Source organism: Erpetoichthys calabaricus, chromosome 6, assembly GCF_900747795.2.
Source record: "Erpetoichthys calabaricus chromosome 6, fErpCal1.3, whole genome shotgun sequence".
Classification (NCBI taxonomy): domain Eukaryota; kingdom Metazoa; phylum Chordata; class Cladistia; order Polypteriformes; family Polypteridae; genus Erpetoichthys; species Erpetoichthys calabaricus.
Window position 1 is genome coordinate 175,482,921 of NC_041399.2, and position 24,802 is coordinate 175,507,722.

General features: G+C 36.8%; 1 protein-coding gene across 3 annotated transcripts in view; it reads left to right on the forward strand.

Annotated features, from left to right (window-relative positions):
- larp4b (La ribonucleoprotein 4B) overlaps window positions 1-24,802 on the forward strand; it is a 146,257-nt gene that overhangs the window by 77,777 nt on the left and 43,678 nt on the right. For all 3 annotated transcript variants that reach the window (XM_051929038.1, XM_028804127.2, XM_028804129.2), the window contains 7 exons: window positions 5,375-5,548; window positions 10,461-10,542; window positions 12,992-13,128; window positions 13,432-13,535; window positions 21,230-21,340; window positions 22,194-22,247; window positions 22,346-22,555. In XM_051929038.1, the coding sequence (XP_051784998.1) occupies window positions 5,375-5,548; window positions 10,461-10,542; window positions 12,992-13,128; window positions 13,432-13,535; window positions 21,230-21,340; window positions 22,194-22,247; window positions 22,346-22,555 (872 nt within the window). The remainder of the gene's footprint in view (window positions 1-5,374; window positions 5,549-10,460; window positions 10,543-12,991; window positions 13,129-13,431; window positions 13,536-21,229; window positions 21,341-22,193; window positions 22,248-22,345; window positions 22,556-24,802) is intronic.

Sequence of the window (24,802 nt, forward strand, 5' to 3'; positions counted from 1 at the left end):
CAAACTTCAAAAGACCTTGTTGGACAGTTATCTTATCCAGAGATCTTAACAATACATTGTTCTTTTCTCTCTTGTTAAATTAACCCTAGCCTGAATGAATCTATTAATTTTTTACATTTAAAATTTCTCATTTAAATATTTACCAATGTTGTTTCTTGTCCTAGAGTGTGTATATAAACATAGGGAACTCCAGTTTCTGTATTACATCTTGCCTGAAGAAGGGGCCTGAGTTGCCTCGAAAGCTTGCATATTGTAATCTTTTTAGTTAGCCAATAAAAGGTGTCATTTTGCTTGGCTTTTCTGCACAAATATTTGCAAATTTTTCTTTACCCAGAGAACCATAGACATTTGGAATAAGCTACTAAGTGGTGTGGTAGAAAGTAGGACTTTAGGGGCTTTCAAAACTAGACTTGATGGTTTTTTAGAGGAATTATGTGGCTAGTGGAATGACGAGCTTTGTTGGGCTGAATGGCCTGTTCTCATCTAGATTGTTCTAATATTTGTATTAAATGTCACAGCTGTGCGTAAAAGGCAAGAAATGAATTGCATATGCGACAGCTAATCTTTATGCATTGTTACGTACAAGCTTCTGTGAGGGTACATACAGACTTTGTTGATGTGCAATAAGACTTGAAGTTGTGCTAGGGAAATGCTGTTGTCTTCTTCAAAAAAAAAAAATATGGCTGAGTAAGTCTTGTAAAAGTTACATAATGCTAGTGATACGGAGTATGAGTACCTTGAGTCGGATTTGACTGTAATGAGAACAATGCGTTTGTTGATGGATTTGATACTATGCTTAATTTGTAGGTACTGATTAGTAGAATTTTAAAGTGTAATGGTGTGCAGTTTTATAGTTCAAGTGTCAGGAGTTCTGTTACTATATTTGCACAATGACGGCTGCATATTCTCTCGGTTAGTTTTTTGAGCAGTGCTCTTATAGCTTTAACTTACTAGCGAACTGGTAAAGTACCATTATGTTGTTCCCTCATTAAGTGTTGTGTAAGGAACTCTGTGCATATTCCCCCCTGTTTGACTGTCACTGGCCTTGTAAACTTCCATAGTGGATGTTCTGCTCTTCAATAAAGTGTACTTGTATGGTGCCATGCCATCTCCCCCAATTTTTATTGAATGTCACTGAATCACACTGTGGACTTTCACAGCGCACCACTCTTCGATCAAATGTCACTCAATCATGCTGTGTTATGCCATGCAGCCACTTGCAGTTTCATGTGAGGAAACACCCCCCACCGCTTCAATCAGATGCCACTTGTCCACACCACTGTTCCTAAATATGTCAGTTTTTGACTTGGCATGCCACGATGCGTTGATTAGACACTGTGTGAATGGTTTAGACGTGTGTGTCGTGTCCAGGGCTTTTTCCTGACCTGTGTGCAGGGCTGCCAGAAAAGGCATTGACCCCCTATACTGGAAGGAACTGGAATGAAAATGTATGCATGTATTTAGTTTATCCTAGATGTAAAATTCAAGGAGAAGAAAATAACAAAACAATAAAAAAAACGCATAAATATACAAAACCATTATGTGACATCTGCAAGAGAAGGCAGGAGAAGATGTGTGAATTGCAGCACAAAAATCCCAACCTATTGTACAAAATTAAATATTTTATATATTAAATAGTTTCTAGTGGCAAACTGAAATTGTTTCAAGAACTGATATGAAAAATAATTTTGAAAATAAAGTGCGTAATTAATATTTAGAAATTGTTGTTTTTTTAGAGTGATATATAAAATGTGTTTTTTCTTCCTGTAGAGAAGAGAAAAATAATTGTATCTGCAGTACTCATTTTGAAGCATTGTTTTTGGTACAGGAGACTTTGTTTCCAAATTGAGTGAGGGTTGGGGGATGGGATGACACCTTATGCCAAACATTATAACTTTGCAGTGCTATGGGATATGCAATATAAACTTGGTACAATGATAGCACCGATTGGGGCACAAAAGAATGTTGATTTCAGAATTGTGCATCATAAAATGTCTTGGCTAAATCTGTCTATTAAAAAAAAAAAAAAAAAATCTTGGAAGGAGATGAGACGTGATTGTCTCAGACACTTTCACATCCCGCGAGACAAGTCTTTGTGCCAATCGATCTAACCATGCCCAGGGCCGGAAGCCCCGTGAGACAAGAGCTTATGCAAAGGGATTTGGAAAAGTCCTGCATGGTTATGTCAGACACATTTCTTGTAGAGAGAAACGATATTGACTCACGGGCAGTTATACGTTGCGTTGTCACGATGTAATTCCAAACAAGAAATCAAAATTAAATGCGATATTGATGAAAATGTAAAAGTGAAAAGAGATTGAATATATGGACACAGGTGATATGACAGAAGTGTGTCGCAGGAAATGCAGGTCACGCGGCATGGCAGAAGCAATCTAGCAGCTGATTGAGCAAAGAGAAGGTTTAAAAAAAAAAAAAAAAAACTTTTTCCCATTGTGTCACCGTTTAAGAGGGGGTGTCGGAGGAGTGATCACATATCCTTGTGGTGCATTCAGCCCCCCTCTTCACAATGTGAACGGCAGAGACCCAAAGTGGTTGGCGCGGGAGGGGGGTAGAGTGAAGCAAGCAGGGGGCTGTAAAATTTCTGAAGAGAAATTCATACTTTTTTTGTATTTAGTTGATACTGGTGTGAAACAACGGATTTTATTTGTATAAATACTTTAAGAATGTGAAGTGTTATACTTACTGTTCTGCAATCATTTGAAGCACCTTTAATAAATAAGTAAGGTAATAACGATTCATTGTTGGGTTAGGTAATGTCAAATCTCTTTAGGGCATGCGGGGTTAATCTTAACAGAAGACTGCACTAGTGTGTGTTTCTTTTTTGTTATTTTATATTTTGAATATATGAGTCATAGAGACCTATCTTTATAGAGTTTAATCACTGGGAGAATTTGACACTTAAGAATTTAGTATTATTTGCACAGATGAATACCACTAAGTACTATGTATTTAAGGACAAATAATTTTCATTGCTTAACCTGCAACAGTGCTACTGAGTAAAGATGCATGGTCAATACTGAACAAAATTAGTAACTGCTATTAATGAATGGGGGCTGCTAGAAGTTGAGTTTGCTTAAGTATCTAATAAAAATTAACCATCTCCTTTATTTAAAAAAAATTTTTTTTTAATCTCTACCAACACCCTTATAAACAATATCAAAGGTATAATGTGTTATGTACTATTCCTTAGACAGGGGAACTTAAATATGGACGTCGATGCTACCTTTTGTAGTTGATAAACCTTTGCAAATTGAATTTACCAACTTGCAATTATTAGAAATATATTTAACTCATCACCCCTTTACCTTTGACATGTTTTATTGTTTAAATAGACTATGATTTGCAGTTGTTAGGTAGGCTTTTTGGCATTGATCATGAAGAAAGATTGTTAAATGGTAAAGTGAAAGCGCATTTCTACAAATTCTATTTTGGTACAAGAGTACCAAATAACAAGCCGCTATTGAACATATTTGACATATCTACTATAGTTTGCCAGAACGCGGGTGGGAACTGCTAAAATCAAGAGGAAAAAGGTTATATGGACTGATGAGACTACAGTTTAGCTTTTTGATCCTCTTACTCCTTTCTGCTTGAATAGCCTAAACACCACATATCATTAAAACACATCATCTCTGCCATCAAGCCTGGAGGTGGCTGCATCCCGGTGGGGGAATGCTTCTCTGCAGCAGTCCATAAATGGACTGTGAAGGTAGAAGGTAAAAAGAATTCAACTAAATTGAGGAAATTTCTTGTGGAAAACCTGTTTCTGTCTACAAGAGAACTGTGACTTTGAAAAAGATTCATCTTCTGTCAGCACAATACTGCTAAACATAAAGTGAAAGATATTCAAAAATGGCTTAACACTAGAATCCCTGAAACCTACGAAAAAAATGGTAATCCCAGCCCACCTTAAATTCCTTCTCACCTCTCCATCAGCCTCTTTTGTTTTTGTAAATGTGTCGATCAGCACAAGCAGCCTGCTGTCCCATCACCCCCCTTGATGGAGCTCAGCTCGCGGGCAAAAAGTTCTCCCACCTCAAACCAAAGCTCCTTATCTGTGTGTGAGGTGCCTGGAGTTGTATAGGGTAAATAATATAGCATATCGTTATTTGGAACACATGCATTTCATGTGTGTTCCATGTCTACAGAGATCTGGGTAAGTGTAGGATGAAATGCAAGGCAAGAAATGCTGAACACATGCATAAAGCATAAACTTTTTCCATGTTATTCTAATAATGACATGAAGTGTATAATGTGTGAAGACTTCATACCAAATATCAAATAAACGTGTGCTTTTATTCAAGAATATAACGAAAGGGAGGAAAAAAAAACACGTTAATCGAACGCTTATCAATGAATTAAAATCCTAAGCTCAAATGTCAATTGACAGGAAGTTGATATGTATTCTTGAATGGTGCAGAGGTAAGAACTGCTGCCTTGTAACTCTTATTATTATTACTGTAATATAATAAAAACAACAATTTGATTTGAGTCTGTAACACCTGCTATAAATTTTGACCACTTGTAAAAGTTAGTGCTTTATTTATTTATAATATATAAATATTTTTTTTTATTCAATTTTACTCTCTCAGTGCCGTTCATGTAGTGCAACACAGATAAGGAGCCTTGGCTTGAGCTGGGAGAACTTTTTGTCCGAGTCGAGCTCCGTTAAGGGCGGGGGGGCGCTATTAGGGAATGGGGCTGCTGGTTGCTTTTGCTGATCGACACATTTATAAAACAAAACATGCTGATGGAGAGGTGCGAAGGAATTTAAGGTGGGCCGAGATTACGTTTTTTTTTTTTTCTTTTCCTCCATAGGCTTTAGGAATTTTAGTGTTCCTAAAGTTAATGTCCTAGGGTGGCAAAGTCAGAGTCCAGACCTCAGTTCAAATGGGAATTTGTAGCTGTGCATTCACAGCCTCCATACTATTTAACAGAGCTTAAGCAGTTTCCCAAAGAACAATGGGGAGTGTGCCCTGCCCATATGTGTAATGTTGACAAGATCTGTGCTAATAGACTGAAGGCGGAAATTACTACCAAAGATGCCTCTACTAAATACTGAATTGAAGCAGTTGAATACTTGGACAATCAGTTTGTGTTTAATAATTGTACTATGTGTATGCTAATTTATGGAGATCTAATTTCACTTTTCCTTTCAGTAGCGTTTTTCTAATGATCAATATCAAAAAGCCTGATTAAATTCACTGTGATTCAGTATTGCAAAGCAATAAGACATCCAAGGTGAATTGTTTTTATTTATAGTCATTATATATGCTGTTGCATTGTTGTGATTAGCTTATTTGCTTAGTTTTATGTTAAGCCTTCTTTCTTTCTTTCTTTCTTTCTTTGTCAGGGAATGAAGTCGCCAGTGATAAATCCATATCATATCAGGAGGATTTGTTTCCTGAGCTACAGGCATCTCCTGCAAGTCCTCTGTCAAATTCTGCAGACATGAAAGCTGTGACTCTGGAATCATCAAATCCTGTGTACACAGAATTTGAACCTATGCATGACTCTAGTCAGAAAGGTATTATTTAATAGAATGGAAAGTAGTGATCTGATTTGTCAGTAAGCCAGTTTTTAATGTGTGGCCATTTCAAAATAAGTTGCAAAGCAGTTAACATCTGTTGGTGGTTCAGGCATTTAGCAGTTCTTTTAGTTGGATAGTAATGGGATAAAGCAATTATCTCCTACATCAAGGAATGGAAATTTGTGTAACTATAAATGGAAGGAAATTTTCTTAATTAACTGCGTGCATATCTGTAAAATTCCTTTACAACGAAATTTTCATTAAAACGAAGTATTTTTATGGTCCCGACAGTTTCCCCATATGACATGAGTCTATAGAGATCTCGTTACTACAAAATACATTCAGCAGATACTTTCAGTACAACGAAGTGCCCAAAACACCTTAAAATGCCTGAATGAATCATCCACAGAGCAGTTATTTCTGTGGTCGCAGCTTTTTTTTTCTTTCTTCGAATTTTCCTCGTACTGTTTTGCTGTTTTTGTTTTCGGTGGTTTTCAGCAATACCTTTTGCTTATTGCCTGTCAACATTTGAAAAACATCCATTGGAATTTAGCTCATTGTCACCCTCCTACAGAAACAGTAGACACGAAAGAAACAATAACAGTTTATATTAGAAAAAAGAAAAATTAGAAACATTTTTGCAGCTATCAATTGTGGCAAAGAAAAAAAATATGTTGCCAGTGAATTTGGAATTTCGCCTTCGACACTGTCAACTTTCTTGAAAGACCGAGCAAATAAAAAGAAAAATCTCGGGTTGCAAATGTATGCGAACTGCTGCATTAGAAGACGTTGAAAAAAGCTGTTTTTATGTGGTTCAGTGATGCTCCTTCGAGAAACATTCCTATTAATGCAGCACTCATTCAAGGAAAATGTGAGGTTTCTAAACTCTTTTGGGACCTTCCCCAATTGAACAACACGCCGAAGGGTGTCCCGAAGTGCAATCACTGCGTCTGTGGAAGACTGCAACAGCAGGCTCATAGTTCTGTTATATGACAAGCCAAATTATCATTTAGAGATATCTGTAAAACATTTAAAGATATCTTGATAACATTTAAAGACTTAGGGGCTCCGCGCCCTGCTCGCTTCGCTCACCCACCCTCGTGTTTGGTTTACCAGATATCCAATTTAAAGAGATTATTTTCATGGGAATTGTTAGATATGCATTATTTTCACTTTAAAAACTTTTGTAAAAACAATACTTGTCCTTTATTTCCGGCCCCGTGCGTGGTTACATCTCTTTCTCGCCAGACGTATAATGCTGCTGACGTTGGGGGGGGTTGATCGGCTGAACGCATGCTAAGGATATGCCATTGGATCAACTGCTCTCTTTTTGCTGCTTGTGAGCTGCCTGTTCTAATTGTCGCATGTCGTCGTTTTAAGAGCTGGGAGCACATGATGCTTGTCTGCCAAAAGCAATCCAACAACTGCTAGGTTAGATGTCTGTGGACTTGTTTTAAATGATGGCTCACTGCCTGGTCTCGGGTGATGTTGTAAAAACAATAATTGTCCTTTATTTTTGGCCTGGGGCGTGGTTAAATCTCTTTCTTGCAGGACGTATAACGCTGCTCGCATTGTGAAAGGGGGGTGGGGGGCAGCTGCTATCGCGCTGCCCTTCGATCATTTTAAAGCCTGTACAGCCACTGTCCATTTTGCCACTTCGTGTCTCTGCTGCTCGTGTTGTGATCGCTTCTCCGTGATCATAAATATACACCTGACCGAATTGTGTTTTCTTTGAAATTAAACTTGTCGTTGTTTTTTAACTGTTGCAGGACCACAGATTCTCATAGCGTATGTTCCATTATTGTGTAAATCTACGTTTTGTGCATTGAATGTTGCGAATGCAGAAAGACTGTTTTCTGCTTTTTGCCTTTTATTTTTGACTTTGCTTTGTCCTGCTATTTTTTCAATTATACCTGTTCCTGATGATTAATTTCCTTTTGCTTGTGCTAATGCAATCTTTTATTCATTGACATTTCATTTATAATGTATTGTCCTTTATACGCTTTATATGCACTGAGACCCCTGTATCTGCGTGTGCTGCGTGCCTTTACACTACTGATTTTTTTTTTTGCTGGCCATCTCGCGGGTCTTTTGTCTTCCGCGATCTTAACGTGAAAATCACGTATTGTCTCCTAGCCATTCCCTCCCACAGGATTTTTTTTTAATATTAGAGAGATACAGTATCTCTAAATCTTTGCGGCTCTTCACTGACGCAAACAGAAAAGATCTCGATTGGTGATGCAAGGAGCATTGTAAATGCAGGTAACAACATTACTTGGCCACTAACCTGGCTATGACCCTGCCTGACTGCTCTGTCTGTGTATAGGAGAGTGGCAGATCACGCTACAATAAATAACCCTGCTGTTCCTGTTTCAAGCTGAATAAAGCTGGTTTTGCTAAAGTACTGAGACTAAGCTTCATGTTTTGGGGTACAAGACAGGGACTTATAGCGCGACCCCGATCTTTTACTATTTGCTTCTGTGGCGCTTTACTACACCGATGTGAGCCTGCTGTTGCCCTGCCCCGGCAACGGACAAATAATCTTCCACAGACGCGGCAGTCGCGCTTTGGGATGCACTTCAGTGTGTCGTTCCCATTGGTTTGGGGGAATCCCAAAAGAGTTCAGAAACCTCACGATATGAAGAAGAAGAGGATGATTCGACTTCTGATTGATAACTGTGCTGCACACAGCATGCTTCTACATTTAGATAATGTTCGCGTTGAATTCCTCCTACCCAATTGCACGGCAGTGCTTCAGCCATTAGATTTGGGCATCATTCACCGCCTGAAAGTGTATTATCACAAAGAAATGCTGAGAAAAATTCTTGTCGGCATATCTTGTAGACAGAGGGAGATTAAAATTAACGTGAAAGAAGCTATTGAAATGATTGCAAACACCTGGATGCAAGTTAAAGAAAGCACAATAGTGTCAAATACAGAATCTCATTACATCTAGATATTTTTTTAGGTCCCTGGCAGTTCATTGTAACAGAATTTTACCTGTATGTATGTGTATATGTATGTATGTATCTTTCTATTATAAAAGGAAATCCTGCAATGCGATAATTTAAAGTTTCCATGAGAAATAATTTCAAGTCCCACGAGACAAGAGATTTTGAAAAGTCCTGCCCTCCTCTCAAACATTTACAACCATGCACACGGTACAATCATTTCTCATTCATGTGAATTGTTAGACACAGTTAATGTGCTCTCAGGTCCTATAAATATGAAAAGTTCTCAGAAAAGAAGCTTTTCTGGACAGTATTTTTAGACATACAATCTATTTGTTTCCTTCGATATGGTCCTTTTATGGACAATAATTTTATACGTTCAAGATGACACGTCAAAGACTAAAGCGAAAAAGAAAGAGCAGCGTGTCGAAAAGAGGCCTCAAAGCATTGGAGAGAAAGGAATTCAAAAAAGAACAATAATAATCAAAGTGCAAATTCAGAAAATAAGGAAAGTAATAAATCAGCCCGGAACAAATGGAACTGAAAAATTAGCAGGTCCAAGCGGGGTTGGAAATAAAAGACTAAGAGTAGAAGACAAAGTAGAACATCGTAAAGAGGCAGAGCAGGTTAGAGTTTATGAAAGTACTAAAATTAGAAAGTCTCAAAAAAACTGATTGTAAAGATCGCATGAGTGCTAACAAACAGAACTTATTAATCGGTGAAATAATGGAACAGCGAAAAGAGATTGAATATATGGACATAGGTGATATGAGAGAAGTATGTAGATATTGTAAGGCTTTAAAGTTTAAGTTGGAGACTTGTAGATCGTCTGATTCGTGTTGCCATCAGGGAAAAGTAGTGTTTCTTCCCAATGAAGAGGCATATCTGCAAGAATTAAAAGATTTGTTGTTTGGTGAAAGTGAAATCCACAAACACTACAGGCAAAATATCCGATTCCACAATAATCTTTTCACGTTCACAGCATTCAATGCTCAGAACATAGATTTACACGATTCAGGACCATACGCAATGAGAATCTGTGGTCCCGTAACAATTAAAGCTACTACAAGTTTAATTTAGAAGAAACCACAATTCGGACAGGTTTATATTTATGATCATGGAGAAGCGATACAACATATAATTGAAAGAGTTAAATGATCGGATGTATTAGAAATTCTACAGCCAATGATGGATACAAGTCCATATGTCCAAAAGTATTGCGCTTTACATGAAATTTATCTGCAAAACATGGACAAAGAAATTTTCTGGGATTTTTGATTTGTTGTTTGGTGAAGGTGAAATATTAAAACGCGAGCAGCAGAGATGCAAAGTGGGTGGCGCGTAGCGCAGGCAGAGGGTTGACAAGCAAAGCTAGCAGGGGGCGAAGCCCCCTAGTATGTATGTATATGTATGTATATATATATATATATATATATATATATATATATATATATAAAATCTTTCATTTACCTTACGATAGCTCTTATGTACAACACACTGTCACACAAGTATGAGTGAGAGAGACTTGCAGTATGCTGTCATTCCATCAAAGTCTGGTTTCTGGCTTTGTGTTCAGTAGTGCCCAGATATAGGTACTGCACGTTCCTGTTATGAAGGAAGAGTTTTTAGGGAATGGATAGATGAAAATAACTGGCATTAAAAGTAGTCAGAGTGTTGAAATGTTGAAGTGATAACCACACTGATAAAGTAAAGTGTGTGAGAGAAAAAAGGTAAAGATTATTCCCATGCTGAAAGAAAATAAGGTGAAATGAACCATCTTTGATTTTTAACATGTCAAGTGTGTTCCCTGAAATGATCTGCCAGCTGTCTCCCTGTTTTGATTGTGTTGTTGGCTGAACACGTCTTACATGCAATGGAGTTAATTACTGGACATTTACTATGCACTTAAACATGTCATGAATATTACTGTAAACTTCAAAACTTCTCACTTCACTTAGGTTGCAGTGATGCACCTGAGACAGAAAGTCAGGAAGATCTTCGAGATCATCTCAAAAAGACACTTGAGTTTTGTTTATCTCGGTAAGTTTCCAGATCTTGCATGTCTTGGGTCTTGTATGTTCTTTCAAGATACCTGATTTCTAATAAGACCTATGACATTTATTGTACTGACATCTATGAAAGTCTGTCCTTTCACATAATTTTGATTTTCTGTCTGCCTTACTGTGGCACTAATCAATTAACTGATTCTATACACTGAGTAGTAATCTTCCCCTAACAAAGGACAAGTAACAGTGTACCACAATTTTCAGTAAATAGCTAAAATTTATAATACAGGTTAGCCCTTGAAATTCACATGTATGTGTTTCTCGGATCTGTGTATTTGCGGGTTTGTCATCAATTATCAAATGGAAATTATATTGCAAGTTTTGCAGCTTATTGCTGAAAAATGCAGACACTGCTGTAGCCCTGCTACTTAAATGTACTGCAACTCTTGGCAGCCCTGGGAGTACTGAGTCCTTGTGCAGCTTTGGCGGTTGCCGTGAGGGGTTCTAGGTGGAAGATGATGGTGCTAGTTTTAAAAGTGTACCATAAGAAGCCAGCAGAATTGGTGGTGTAATTTTGTTTCAACACTTCATTCCATAGTTGGATTACAATTACACCTATCAGGTTACTGTTTTCTGATGATTTATGTTCCCGTGCTTTTGCTGCTTGTTTGTATGAATTCATCTGGGTTTGTTAAATGTCTGTCTGGGAGTGATACGAAATTTCACATACATCAACATCGTGGTAGGCCAAAACTATACTTAACTTTCCCCACATCTTTGTATTGGCAGCCAGTCTTACTTACACATGATTTGCTTAAGCAGCGATCATTTTATCTTGCATTTCTTGAAATGTTTTGCATCTTATTTAGTGCAATAAACGGTAATCATGGGTCCAAAATGTATATACTAATTTTTGCATTTGTGGGATCCTACACTCCTAACCCCTGCACATCACAAAGGATTACTGCAATTCCAATGTTTATATATTGACTGTGTCTTTCTATATGGTGTTTCTATTCTAATAAATTAATCGAATTATATATTCTCTCACCCCCCACCCCCAAAGATAATTGGTTCACATCTTAAAGGATAAGTTTGGCGTTTTTCAAGTTGAAGTTACTTATGCATTTGCCATGTGATTTGATGTTCTAAAGTTAATTGCTTTTAATAAATTAAAACAAATATCTGGTGCTTTACAATGGAGGGTATGGGTCATGGAGGAAAAGTTTTTAACTTACCAAATGCGTCCATTTTTCAAACCAAGACAGCTGTTGAGTGTTAATCTGTGCTTTATGTGTTTTTAATGCACATGTGACTGCAAAAGTGTTCTGGAAATATTAATTTCATCACATATTCCTGGTACTGTTTATCTCATGGTGAGGATATGTAACTATGGAAGAAAATTGTAGCAATATTCCACAACTATCTTGAATTGAAAAAATGGATGTGTTTGGTTTGTTTTTAAGGTTTTACTCCTTGCTTCATAGACTGCAGTGTAAAGTACCATTTGGTTTTAAACTTATAAATAGCGATTAACTTTTGAAAACAATTTTGCATGGCAAGTGCATGTTTAACTTGAAATATACCAAACTTATCTTTTAATTAAGGTTTGTATTTGAAAGCTTGTGTTGCATTATTTTAAGTTTTTGAAGACGCATGACTATATCAGGGTTTAGAGCACGTGTCATACACAAATCCTGGAACCAACCTCCTCGGGGTACTTTAATGGTAAACACAGACTGCTGCTAATAAAATCTATTTTTTGTTACTTTTCACTGATTTGCTTTGTAAAATTCAGAAGCTTTGCTAAAAAATGAGATATAAAGCAGCAAGCCAACAGATGACTAGCTTAATTCAAATTGTACTAAGGTCAAATATGCACCTGTGTGTTCTACATACATAGTCTATTTCAATAAAATACTTGAAAAGAAAAAAATTGAAGGCCCAAGAAATTTTGACCTCTTTTGAGCTGCAAAACTTGATGGTGCTCTCAGAAAATAAGAAAATCCAACACAATTCTAAATATTAAATCATGTGTTTCAGTAGCAGTAAGAAATGTTTACAATTAAGACATTGGCTGTAATAAAAACGGCCACTCTCCAAGAATGGAGTTTGAGACCCCTGAGTTAGCTGCTAATCTGTTAGCACACTTAGAATTTTGTTTTGCTGCTAGTTACGGAGAAAATCTATTAAGGGTCGGAAAGCTTTGAAAGCAAGCTAATAAACTGTTATGCAAAAGAAGCATATTCCATTACCAGTAGTAAGTAATTAGTAATTGTGAAAGTAGCTTCAACAAAAATCTGCAGTCACTACGGAACTCTAGCTGGTATCTTTGAAACCACTGATCTCCAGAATGACAAGCAGTCAATGGTGTATTAAGCAAAGGAAAAAAACTTTCCATAAAATTAAACAATGAACCATTTCAATATAAAGTTGTCTTTCTTTTGTTATCCAAATTTTTTGCTTTTATTTGTTTTATACAGGGAGAATCTTGCCAGAGATATGTATCTCATTTCTCAGATGGACAGTGACCAATATGTGCCAATAATGACAGTAGCAAATCTTGACCATGTGAAGAAACTCAGCACGGACATAGATTTGATTGTTGATATATTGAGATGTAAGTAAAAGTACGCTGGGTCTTAGCTGATTACATATTTTTTTTATTGTCTTGTTGAAGTGCTTAAGAATTCTGTGTATTACTAATTTTTGAAAATCTTTTATTTAGTATTTTTTGTTTGTTCATTTAAAATAGTCAAGCAAATTGAGAGATTTTTTTCATTTCACATTTCTTTATCTAATCTACAACATATTGTTTGTCCCCTTACTGTACACTAGTAACAAGGCACATTTTTGATTTGTGTATGTTGATTGAGTCATTTCTTTATTTGTTGTAAGCAAGTAACATGACCCTCTTTATTAGCCTTGCCTTTAGTTCAAGTTGATGAAAAAGGTGAAAAAGTCAGACCAAACCAGAACCGATGCATTGTGATTTTAAGAGAAGTTCCAGAGTCAACTCCAGTGGAGGCAAGTTCCAGATTTGTGTGTTATTTCTTGTTGAATTTTCATATAACCTGGTACCATTTTAAAAAATCCCAATCTAAATGTATTTGCAATTAAATGCACCATGTATGTTCTGGTCAAATATATGTTTCTGATATTATTAATTGATATTGTTTGTTTAACCTAGTTTAGAAGATCAGAATACTCTGAAAGTTGGTTTTTAGGAGTGTTTACATGTAGTATGTGAAGCACCTATTGCTCCAGCCTCCCATGGATGGATTTTGTTGAAATGTGACACACTTGTAGCTCTTTCAACAAATTTCTTTGAAGAACATTTTCTTTTGAGATATCTGGAATGAATTGCACTGTACTCAGTTTTAAAATTTCAAAATCTCCCATTAAAAAGCAAAAGTGGGTTTAAAAAGAAGAAACATTACGTGTTACTTCAAGGATGAATAAGTTTACTGTTTCAATTTCACCTTGACGGCAGTTACACCAACTTGTATATTTTCCTCTTTTTCACCTCTGATAACCAATATTGAAGGCAAATGGATCTGCAATACATTTTAATGAAACATCAGCGCAGGTAGTAAGATATTCACTGTCACTGGCAACTTGAGCTTGTGTGGGACAGCAGTCACCTGTCTAGGTGTCGGTAAACTGTTTCCACTTTTCTACGTATTAATATCTAGGAAGAAAAAAACTTGCGCAATCTTACTAAAAGTTGCCATTTTTGCTTGACCTTTTTGCCTTTTAACCTGAATATCTCCAGGACACAATATGAACTCCGTGTGATTTTTTTTTTTTTTTTTTTAAACTTCCCAAGAATTAGAAACACTTGCGTAATAAAACAACTCTAATTTAAGGCGTTTATTCTAACTACGGTAATTGAGAATTTTTTAAAAATATATGAACATATTGAAATATATGTTTACATTTGCTGCTCAATTACTTTTTAAAGGTTGATCAATTCAAAGCTCTGATCCCTCTTTTCTAAATGCTCATTTTATGACTAACAGAAAAGGTCTTATTCAATTTTTGACTAGTGCAAGTAAAAAAATAAGTGACCCATTTGTGATGAAATCAGTGCTTGAGCTGGAGTAACAAAAGTCTTTCTGAGTTGGAAGGACTGAGAGGAGGTGGACGCTTTGTTGACTCTTTTCACATGTAATGTACATTTTGTCACTCTCCTGGACAAGCTGGGTATAACAGCTAGTATTTACTATATATTTGTCTTAGAAACAAACTTCAAATATTAAAGTGTAACCCTTTAGACCAGAATGTCCAATTTTATGAAAAGCAACAAATTCATTTGGGTTGGCTAAACATCAAACTAGTACTGTACATACAACTTACTGTTAAATAACAACAGGATCCTTGTTTCTGCCTTTTCATGATACAGTGCATCCGGAAAGTATTCACAGCGCATCACTTTTTCCACATTTTGTTGTTACAGCCTTATTCCAAAATGGATTAAATTCATTTTTTTTCCTCAGAATTCTACACATAACACCCCATAATGACAACGTGAAAAAAGTTTACTTGAGATTTTTGCAAATTTATTAAAAATAAAAAATTGAGAAAGCACATGTACATAAGTATTCACAGCCTTTGCCATGAAGCTCAAAATTGAGCTCAGGTGCATCCTGTTTCCCCTGATCATCCTTGAGATGTTTCTGCAGCTTAATTGGAGTCCACCTGTGGTAAATTCAGTTGATTGGACATGATTTGGAAAGGCACACACCTGTCTATTTAAGGTCCCACAGTTGACAGTTCATGTCAGAGTACAGACCAAGCATGAAGTCAAAGGAATTGTCTGTAGACCTCCGAGACAGGATTGTCTCGAGGCACAAATCTGGGGTAAGTTACAGAAAAATTTCTGCTGCTTTGAAGGTCTCAATGAGCACAGTGGCCTCCATCATCCGTAAATGGAAGAAGTTCAAAACCACCAGGACTCTTCCTAGAGCTGGCCGGCCATCTAAACTGAGCGATCGGGGGAAAAGGGCCTTAGTCAGGGAGGTGACCAAGAACCCGATGGTCACTCTGTCAGAGCTCCAGAGGTCCTCTGTGGATAGAGGAGAACCTTCCAGAAGGACAACCATCCCTGCAGCAATCCACCAATCAGGGCTGTATGGTAGAGTGGCCAGACTGAAGCCACTCCTTAATAAAAGGCACATGGCAGCCCGCCTGGAGTTTGCCAAAAGGCACCTGAAGGACTCTCAGACCATGAGAAAGAAAATTCCCTGGTCTGATGAGACAAAGATTGAACTCTTTGGTGTGAATGCCAAGCGTCACATTTGGAGGAAACCAGGCACCGCTCATCACCAGGCCAATACCATCCCTAAAGCACCTTGAGTGGCCCAGCCAGAGCCCAGACTTGAATCCAACTGAACATCTCTGGAGAGATCTTAAAATGGCTCCACACCGACGCTTCCCATCCAACTTCATTGAGCTTGAGAGGTGCTGCAAAGAGGAATAGGCGAAACTGGCCAAGGATAGGTGTGCCAAGCTTGTGGCATCATATTCAAAAAGACTTGAGGCTGTAATTGCTGCCAAAGGTGCATCGACAAAGTATTGAGCAAAGGCTGTTAATACTTATGTACATGTGATTTCTCAGTTTTTTAATTTTTAATAAATTTGCAAAAACCTCAAGTAAACTTTTTTCACGTTGTCATTATGGGGCGTTGTGTGTAGAATTCTGAGGAAAAAAATGAATTTAATCCATTTTGGAATAAGGCTGTAACATAACAAAATGTGGAAAAAGTGATGCGCTGTGAATACTTTCCGGATGCACTGTACATACATGGGTATGGTGCTTATGGTAAACACCAGCTTAACAGTGCCAAAGGCATTTAGTAGAAACACCTGCTGTTAAATTAGTGGTCAATAAATTAAAACACACAAATTACAGTACTTGAGTAGAGGAATGCACAAAGTGATTATATAAAATATGAAGCTGCCTGTCTTCTGCTCAAGGACTTGACTTGGAAAAAGCATACTGAAACATTTGTTTTCTTCATAACATGAGAAGATGGATTACTTTATGCATTCCTTCTAATTCTAGCTTTTATATGAAAACTAAGAATAGAGCTGAAAAGATAATTCCTAATACTAATGGTCAAAATTGTAGGTTATTTCCTTTGTTGGAAGCGATAAGATGATCTGAGGGATTATTGGTTTGGATAGATGCCAGGGCAGAAGCACTCGGAATAAAGGATGTGGTGTGTGATTTGCACATACAGATATGTGATGTGGCCCTTATTTTTAATTTGACAAGAACTCTTAAATGTTCTTTGACAGATTTTTAGTATCCCAGAGGGACAGTTTTTTTTTTTTTTTCCCCACTTAAACCCTTAATTGTTTTAGTTCTGAGGATGTCTTCATTTTTCTAGCGCTTGCACTATTTTGGAGAGGCATTGTATTGCAATCTAGAATTTTTTTTAAAACTGTTATTCATTTCATACATTCAGTTTTACTGTTGTATTTTAGTTCCTGTAGTTTCCCCTTAAGTAGTGACTCTTGCCTGTTTTGTCCTATATAGATGCTTGCTAAAACACAAGCATTAAATTAAAATTTTTGCAAAAGTTTGATGTTACTGTAAGAGACTGTCAGTTTTCATTAGCTAGAATTCAATCACAGATGCCTTATTTGAATTTTGACTAGTTCAAATAAGTCCTATTTTTAATATCCATAATTTTATCACAAGCATAAGAACTACCAGAAGACATTAGAAGTTACAGTGACTTGTCATACATGTGCCCATGCAGCTTCAACTTTTAAGCCGTTTAATCTGAAGTGTTATATAGTGAAGGTACATGGCTTAGTGTTAAATGGTATATTTCTAATGTTCATCCATATTGTAGTACTTGCCTGTATATACTTCCCTAGGGCATTGTCTCTTCTTAAACATCTCAATTAAGGTGGATTGCAATCCATTCCATCATATAAAAATTTAATTGCTTACCTTGTTGTAATGACAGACTCTTGACTCCATGGGAATCAGCTGAATGTATACTTCCTAGTACCAAGAGTCCTGAAAATGCAAAAATCGCTTCTTACCATGTAAAAAAGTCAGTTAAGGTGCCCTATCTCTTGTTGCAGAAGGTTGTATGATAAAGATTCTGCTGTTTTAGTGGAGGAGCTCAGAGTAGAGCCGCTGCTCCTCCGCATCGAGAGGAGTCAGATGAGGTGGCTCGGGCATCTGATCAGGATGCCTCCCTAGTGAGGTGTTCCGGGCATGTCCAACCGGGAGGAGGCCTGGGGAAGACCCAGGACACGCTGGAGGGACTGTGTCTCCTGGCTGGCCTGGGAACGCCTCGGGATTCTCCCGGAAGAGCTAGAAGAAGTGGCCGGGGAGAGGGAAGTCTGGGCATCTCTGCTCAAGCTGCTGCCCCCGCACGAAACGACCTCGGATAAGCGGAAGAGGATAGATAGATGGATGGATGTTTTAGTGGAAAATGCTCAACAGCTGCCAGGCTAGTTATCAGTTGCAAATTCACAATACAGTGACGGGAGCTGTCAGTTCTTGATAAGGACCAGAAATTAAATGTATGTGTTTATGTATATGCACATGTGTATTATTATGTAACAAGATTCTATACTTAAAGCATATTATATAAGAACTTTTTTCTAACGAAAAATTGGTATTACAAAGTAAAAGAAACTGATTAAAATCTTTCCAACAACTTGCTAAACAAGTATTTAAAATTATTCATGCCCCTTGTAAATATAAGGACTAACTTTGCCTGGGTGCGGTGTGTTTTACGAGCTCACAAAGTTTTTTGACGGTCTCCACCTGTGTATGAAATTGGTGGGTCACCTGTGTTCAGTTAATAAGAAAATAAATCCACTCGGTATTTTAATGGTAGAGATTTTCTGCAAATCACAATTAAGACAAAAAGAGCATTCAAAAGAAGTCAGCGATATTTTTATAGAGAAAAAAAAGGTCTGTTGAAAAGTATAAGACCATCTCAAATGCACTGAGCATCTCTTGGAGTTAGGTATGCTATGTTATACAGAAGAGGGAAAAAAAGTGAAATTATAGCCATACTGCCTAGGTCAGGTCCTCCCCTTAAACTTGGTTGCTAAACAAGAGAGGCTCTTACCAGATAATCTACTGTGACGCCATTTGTCACTTACACTTCGTTACAGAGATCAGTTACTGTGATTGAACGGGATGTTTATATCTCGGGAAACACCAAAACATTGCAGAAAAAGGACCTTATTGGAAGAGTGTCAAGGAAGAAGGTCCTGACCGGAGTACAAATAAAGTCACTTGGCTGCAAAGATGTGGCTGAAAATCTTATGGTCTGAGATTAAAGTGGCATTTTTTTAATCTAAAACACTGAGCAGGAAGTGTGAAGTAAATCTAATATTGCATATTAGCCAAATAAAACGATCTCTTCTGTAAAATGTGGTGATGGCAGCATCACATCGTTGGGGATACTTTTTAGCAGACTCTAAATGCTGCACAATATCAACAGATCCTGGAGGAAAACCTGCTACCTCCTTTCGTAAGGTTTAACCACTGGTGGAAGTTTCTTTTAGTGACCCAAAGCATACTGTCAGAGCCACAATGAAGTGGGTTAAAATGAGGAAATTTTTATGTCCTGACCTTTAACCCCATCAGACATTTCTAGTAAGACCTAAAGAAAGTTGTTCAGTGCTACTCCCTAACTAACCTGATATAGCTTGAGCAATTTTGCAAGGAGGATCAAACAGATCTTACAGATTCACACATCTTTACATGTTGTGAAAAATTATTTATTTTAGTTGAGGCATATTAAAAGCTCTAATAGAGATGGTTCAACATGAACAGAGGGGATGAATACCTACAAATTATTGATAAACATTTTGGAATTTCATTTTTGTAACGGTTTATATCTACAGTATCTTTTCTTTTTGGGCAGCACTGTGAAAAACAGCTTGATTTGCAAAAGAAAATCTCACACAGATTGATCACAAACCCAGGTTGTCACAGTTATTTAAGTGAAAACTGGGTTTTTTGCTTGAATATGTTTTCAAGCCATTCTTTTGTGAACTGTGTATGTGTGTATGCTCATATACAAGTTGTGATGAAATGGTTCATTACTGGGTGTGCATTTCTTTAAGAAGCATCAATTATACATGACATAATTTGTCAGCAATAAATGTGTTAAATTACTGCGCAAACCTAACTTTTCTTTTGCCCAGGAATGGACTAGTAAGCTGTCAAGGACATTTTCCTGCTTTATACCAAGTGCTGCTGGGAAAACTCCATTCCCCTGTGGTCCAAAATTAGACTAACTGGATTTGAAAATGTTGTTTTTGCTTTGAAAAATGTTAGTGTAAATTTCTAATCTGATTCAGAATCGAGAATAATGTTCAATTTAGTTTACTTTTCAGTCCATATACTGTACATGTTGGCACCACAGTGAAGCACTGGTTGGCACTCACTCCTCATAAGTCAACTGGGTTTGAAGGCTGGTGTGGTTTGTATGTTCTCTTAATATTTCAATGTATTTTTCTCCCCAAATATATGCATTTTAATTTAACTGGTGACTTAAATTTGCCTGATGAGTGAGTGTGGGTATGTACGTGAGTGTGCCCTTGTAGTGGGCCTTTGTTGGGTTTGTTCCTACTCTCCATCTATTAGTGCTAGCACAGGCCATGGTTCCCTGCCACTCTCCATTAAGTTAAGTGTTTTGAAAGTGGATGGATGCTTTTGTGCGTTTTTTAGACTGAATTTTTTGGTGGTGATAAAAAAGTAAAGCATGTCCAAACTTCAAATGTTTGTCATCTGGATACAGTTTCCTTAAATTTCTTTTACACCGCATGCAGTCATCCCCTACATCAGAACTGACTATTCTCCTTTAATCCCTCTGTTATTTAACAGAGTATAACATGAATATAATGTGTTACGTTGTTAGTGTGCATACATGTGTATTCTTATCCTGTCTTAATGAAGGAATAACTGTGCTTAGTATATAGGTTAGGGTTATCAATTAAGTACAGTGCCCTCCATAATGTTTGGGACAAACACATTTTTAATTGAGTTTGCTCCACAGTTTAAAATTACAGATTAAAAGTTCAGATGTGATTAAAAGTGCACATTGTATTTCGGTGACCCCACTCACCTCTTAAATTTCAGGGTTCTATAATGTTGGGAACAATTTAGCATCACATATGATTGTGATTACACAAGTGTGTTTTATTGCAGTTTTTGTGATTACACAGGGGTGTTTTATTGCTTCATTAATGCAGGTATAAGACACCTAAGCATACTTCTACCCTTTTGAGTCTGTAGTTGGCATCTTTCGACATGACAAAAGCTGTGCCAGTGAAAGTCAAAGAAACTGTTATGAAGCTGAGAAACCAGAGCAAAACCATTAGAGATATCAGTAAAACATTACTGTGTAATTCTCTGCAACTTCAAGCAGTCAGTGCCAGAGATAATACATCTGCCAATGCTTTGTCCTTAACATTATGATGTCCTGCAATGAGGGAACCATGTATAAAAACTGTTTTCATTTCATATGGTGAAATTCACACAAATACCCTTAAATTTAAATGTGCAATGTGCCCTTTAATCATGTCTGAATTGATTAATTTGTAATCTGGTTTATTAATTCTTGTGTTCAGTTGTTGGGCTTGTTATTTTTGACTTCCATATTTTAAGTGAGCCCCTTAGTTATCTGCTAAATATTATACTAAAACGTTTTTGTTCTCTTATTTACAAGGATGTAGAAGCACTTTTCAAGGGAGAGCACCTACCAAAATTCATCAATTGTGAGTTTGCCTACAATGATAACTGGTTCATCACCTTTGAATCTGAAGCTGATGCACAACAGGTGATTAAATAAAAAAAAATTTAAATGTTGCTTTATGAGCTTGTAAACTAAATTTTCAAACTCATGAAGTCTTGGTTAGATGTGAAGAAAATTGTATTTTTTTTTTCAACAAGAATGTTGGTTAACTTATATGAAATAGCTTTCGAAAGAAGCACGAAATGTGTTTCATTTAAATGACTTGCTTTTAATTCAGAGTAACACCAGTACTTTTTGTTTGTTTGTTTTTAATGTTTTGTTGTCTTACCTATAACCTACCAATTTTTTATTTAAAATAATTATGTTACTTGCATTTAAAACATACTTTAAAGTTTAAAAGTGTATATTCTAAAGTCACTTTTGTTAAAGGATTGAAATCTACTGTTGTACAAATGCACACCAGTACAAATTATGTGCATTATTTGTACATTATTGGGGTGACATTGTTGATCGGTGTTGCTGCCTTATAGCTCTTGAAGGAAGTACTATGTATACGAGTTTATAGAGTTTGTATTTTCAGGATTGGTTGATTGCCAACCTTAAATTGGGCACATATATGCTTAAGTGTAGGTCGGCAAGAATGTGCCCAACTAATATATTGGAGTCCTGCTTTATCATAAAAAAAAATGACAATAAAATGGCACATATGAATCTTAGGATTTGTGTCATACACGAGGTGCCATTGATCTTACTGAAGGAATCATCCTACCTACTTTAAATCTTTGATCTCTTTGACTTTTAGTATTATTTCTGATTAATATTGTATATATTTGCAGCATTCCACTCTGATTTTTTGTTATATAGCATCTTTAACAGTTGCCATTTATAGGTCAAAAATAACTTGTTTTTGCTTTTTATTTTTGTGTAATCTTTGAAGGCTTATAGGTACCTTCGAGAAGATGTGAAAACGTTTCAGGGAAAACCTATTAAGGTAATGTTTAGGAATAGTATGTTTTTCTGTCTTTCACACCTCTGTATTTACATTCAATCAGTTATTTTATTATGTAACTTTTTTCATGTTTGATTCAGGCAAGAATTAAAGCAAAGGCGATAGCTATCAACACTTTTTTGCCAAAGAATGGCTATAGACCACTGGATGTGAACCTCTGTGCTCAACAGAGATACACTGCCTCCTTCTACATACCTCCAGTGTACAGTCCTCAGCAGCAGTTTCCACTATATAGTCTAATAGCACCTCAGACGTGGTCGGCAACGCATGGTTTTATAGATCCACCTTTGGTGAGTTCCAAGTTTGTTTTATGTATTTTATTATACAGTTCTTCTCTTCCCAGTTTATATAACATTCATGCTCCAAGTATAGTTGCTAACTACACATCTGAAAATGTTCATAGAATCTTGTAAATTGTATATTTTTCAAGCACAATACTGTCTCATGCTAAAAAATTTCCTCCTTTGGAAAAAATAGCCCATATTCAATTATGAACCAGATACAGACAGACCTTTCCCTTAAGTGTTTTCTCTTTTTAACAGATAGGTTTCTTTAAGGACCATTTCAAATAAAGCAGAGCAAATCTTTCAATAAGGACTGTGTTTTCTTAGTTTCATTTAATGAAAACATGACGTACATAAGCAGCTAAAAGTATAAAACTAAAATAACTAATACAAGGCAACAAAGAAACAAACAATGTTAACCTGTCTTTGAACAAATAGACTGGTTTGTAAAGATATCTTACCCTCCATACTGTTTAGATAGATAGATAGATAGATAGATAGATAGATAGATAGATAGATAGATAGATAGATAGATACTTTATTAATCCCAATGGTTTAGATCAAAGATGCATTTTTCCCCTCCACTCCTCAGTTTAAAATGACAAACAATTTAGATGTGATGAAAGTGCACATTGCAGACTTTAATTTAAGGGTGTTTGCATGCATTTCGGTCACACCACGTAGAAATTGCAACACCTTCTTTATCATGGCACTATAGTGTTTAGGACAGTTGAAGGCACAGGTCTTCTTCATTGCTTCATTAGTGCAGGTATAAGATTCCTAGGCTTGCTTGTACCTACAGACTCCCTTTGAAGTCTGTAGTTGCCGTTTTTCAACATGAGGATCAAAAGCTGTGCCAGGGAAAGTCAAAGAAGCCTTTATGAGGCTGAGAAACTAGAATAAAACCTTTAGAGGCATCATCAAAACATTAGGATTACCTAAATCAACAGTCTTGAATATTAAGAAGAAAGAATGCACTGGTGATCTCTGTAATCACAAAGGGATCGGTAGGCCAAGAAAGACCTCCAGTGCTAATGACTGAAGAATCATCATTGTGGTGAATAAAAAAACCCCTAAATGCCTGTCCGACAGATCAGAAACCAGTGTCGAGGCAGATACAGTATAGATAGATAGATATATGTATGTATCAGAGACTATTATCCACAGAAGACTTCATGAACAGAAATGCACAGGTGACACTACACAACGGAGGCCACAATGCAAGATGAAAACCACTAGTTAGCCATAAAAACAGGATAGCCTGATTACCGTTTGAGAAAAATTACTTTAAACAGCCTGCAGAATTCCTGAACAAGGATTTTTGGACAGACGAAACAAAGATTAACCTCTGTCAGAGTGATGTCTAGAGCAAATTGTGCAGACAAAAAGGAGCTGCCCAAGATCCAAAGCATAACATCTCATCTGTTAAACATAGTGGTGGGGGAGTTATGGGTTGGGCATGTATGCCACAGGTACTGGCACACTTGCCTTACTTGATGAAATAACTGATAACGTCAGTTTGCACAGTGAATTCTGAGGTGAATAGAAACATCTGCTTAAGCAAAGTCGTAAATCAAGGGAAAAAAATGTCTTTGTCTCAAACATTATGAAGGGCACTGTGCTTTAGCAAATTACAGTTAAAGCTTTCTACTGTGTAAGTTACCTTCAGAGCAAGAAAAGTGGAAAATAGTGGAAACATAGTTGTAAATGCTCCTGCAGCAATCCTTTTTTTAATAAAATCCCTTTGTGCGTCCAGGTGTCCGTGTGTGTGTGTCTTCTGGTGAAGTGCGCATGCGCGGGGCACGGTGCAATGCGCAATATTACTGTCAGAGAAAATTAAAGGCATATTACCGACGCGCACGCCTGTATTACCGCCAGAGAAAATTAAAGGTATTTTACTACATACAAGACAGAATTACTGTCACAGAAAATTAAAGACACACAATACACAACGGCAGCCCACAAAGAACGGTCAGCTCAGCAAGTAAATATCAACAAAAAAAAGGCTGAAAGACAAAGAAAAATACGACCAACAAAAAGAATGAGGTCAAAGTCCCTTGCCATTTAATATAGACTGTTCCTACTAATGTTTATGCACTACTGTTCTAGCGCCCGTTATTGTAACAGGCTTAATGACTAGTTCTTTAATAATTTAATTTTGATACAAGTTATGAATTTGTGTATTTAATTCAAAGTGGACCTGCAGTAACATCTGGCTGCTTCTGTATATTGTTGAAGCTAAGTCATGGTGTA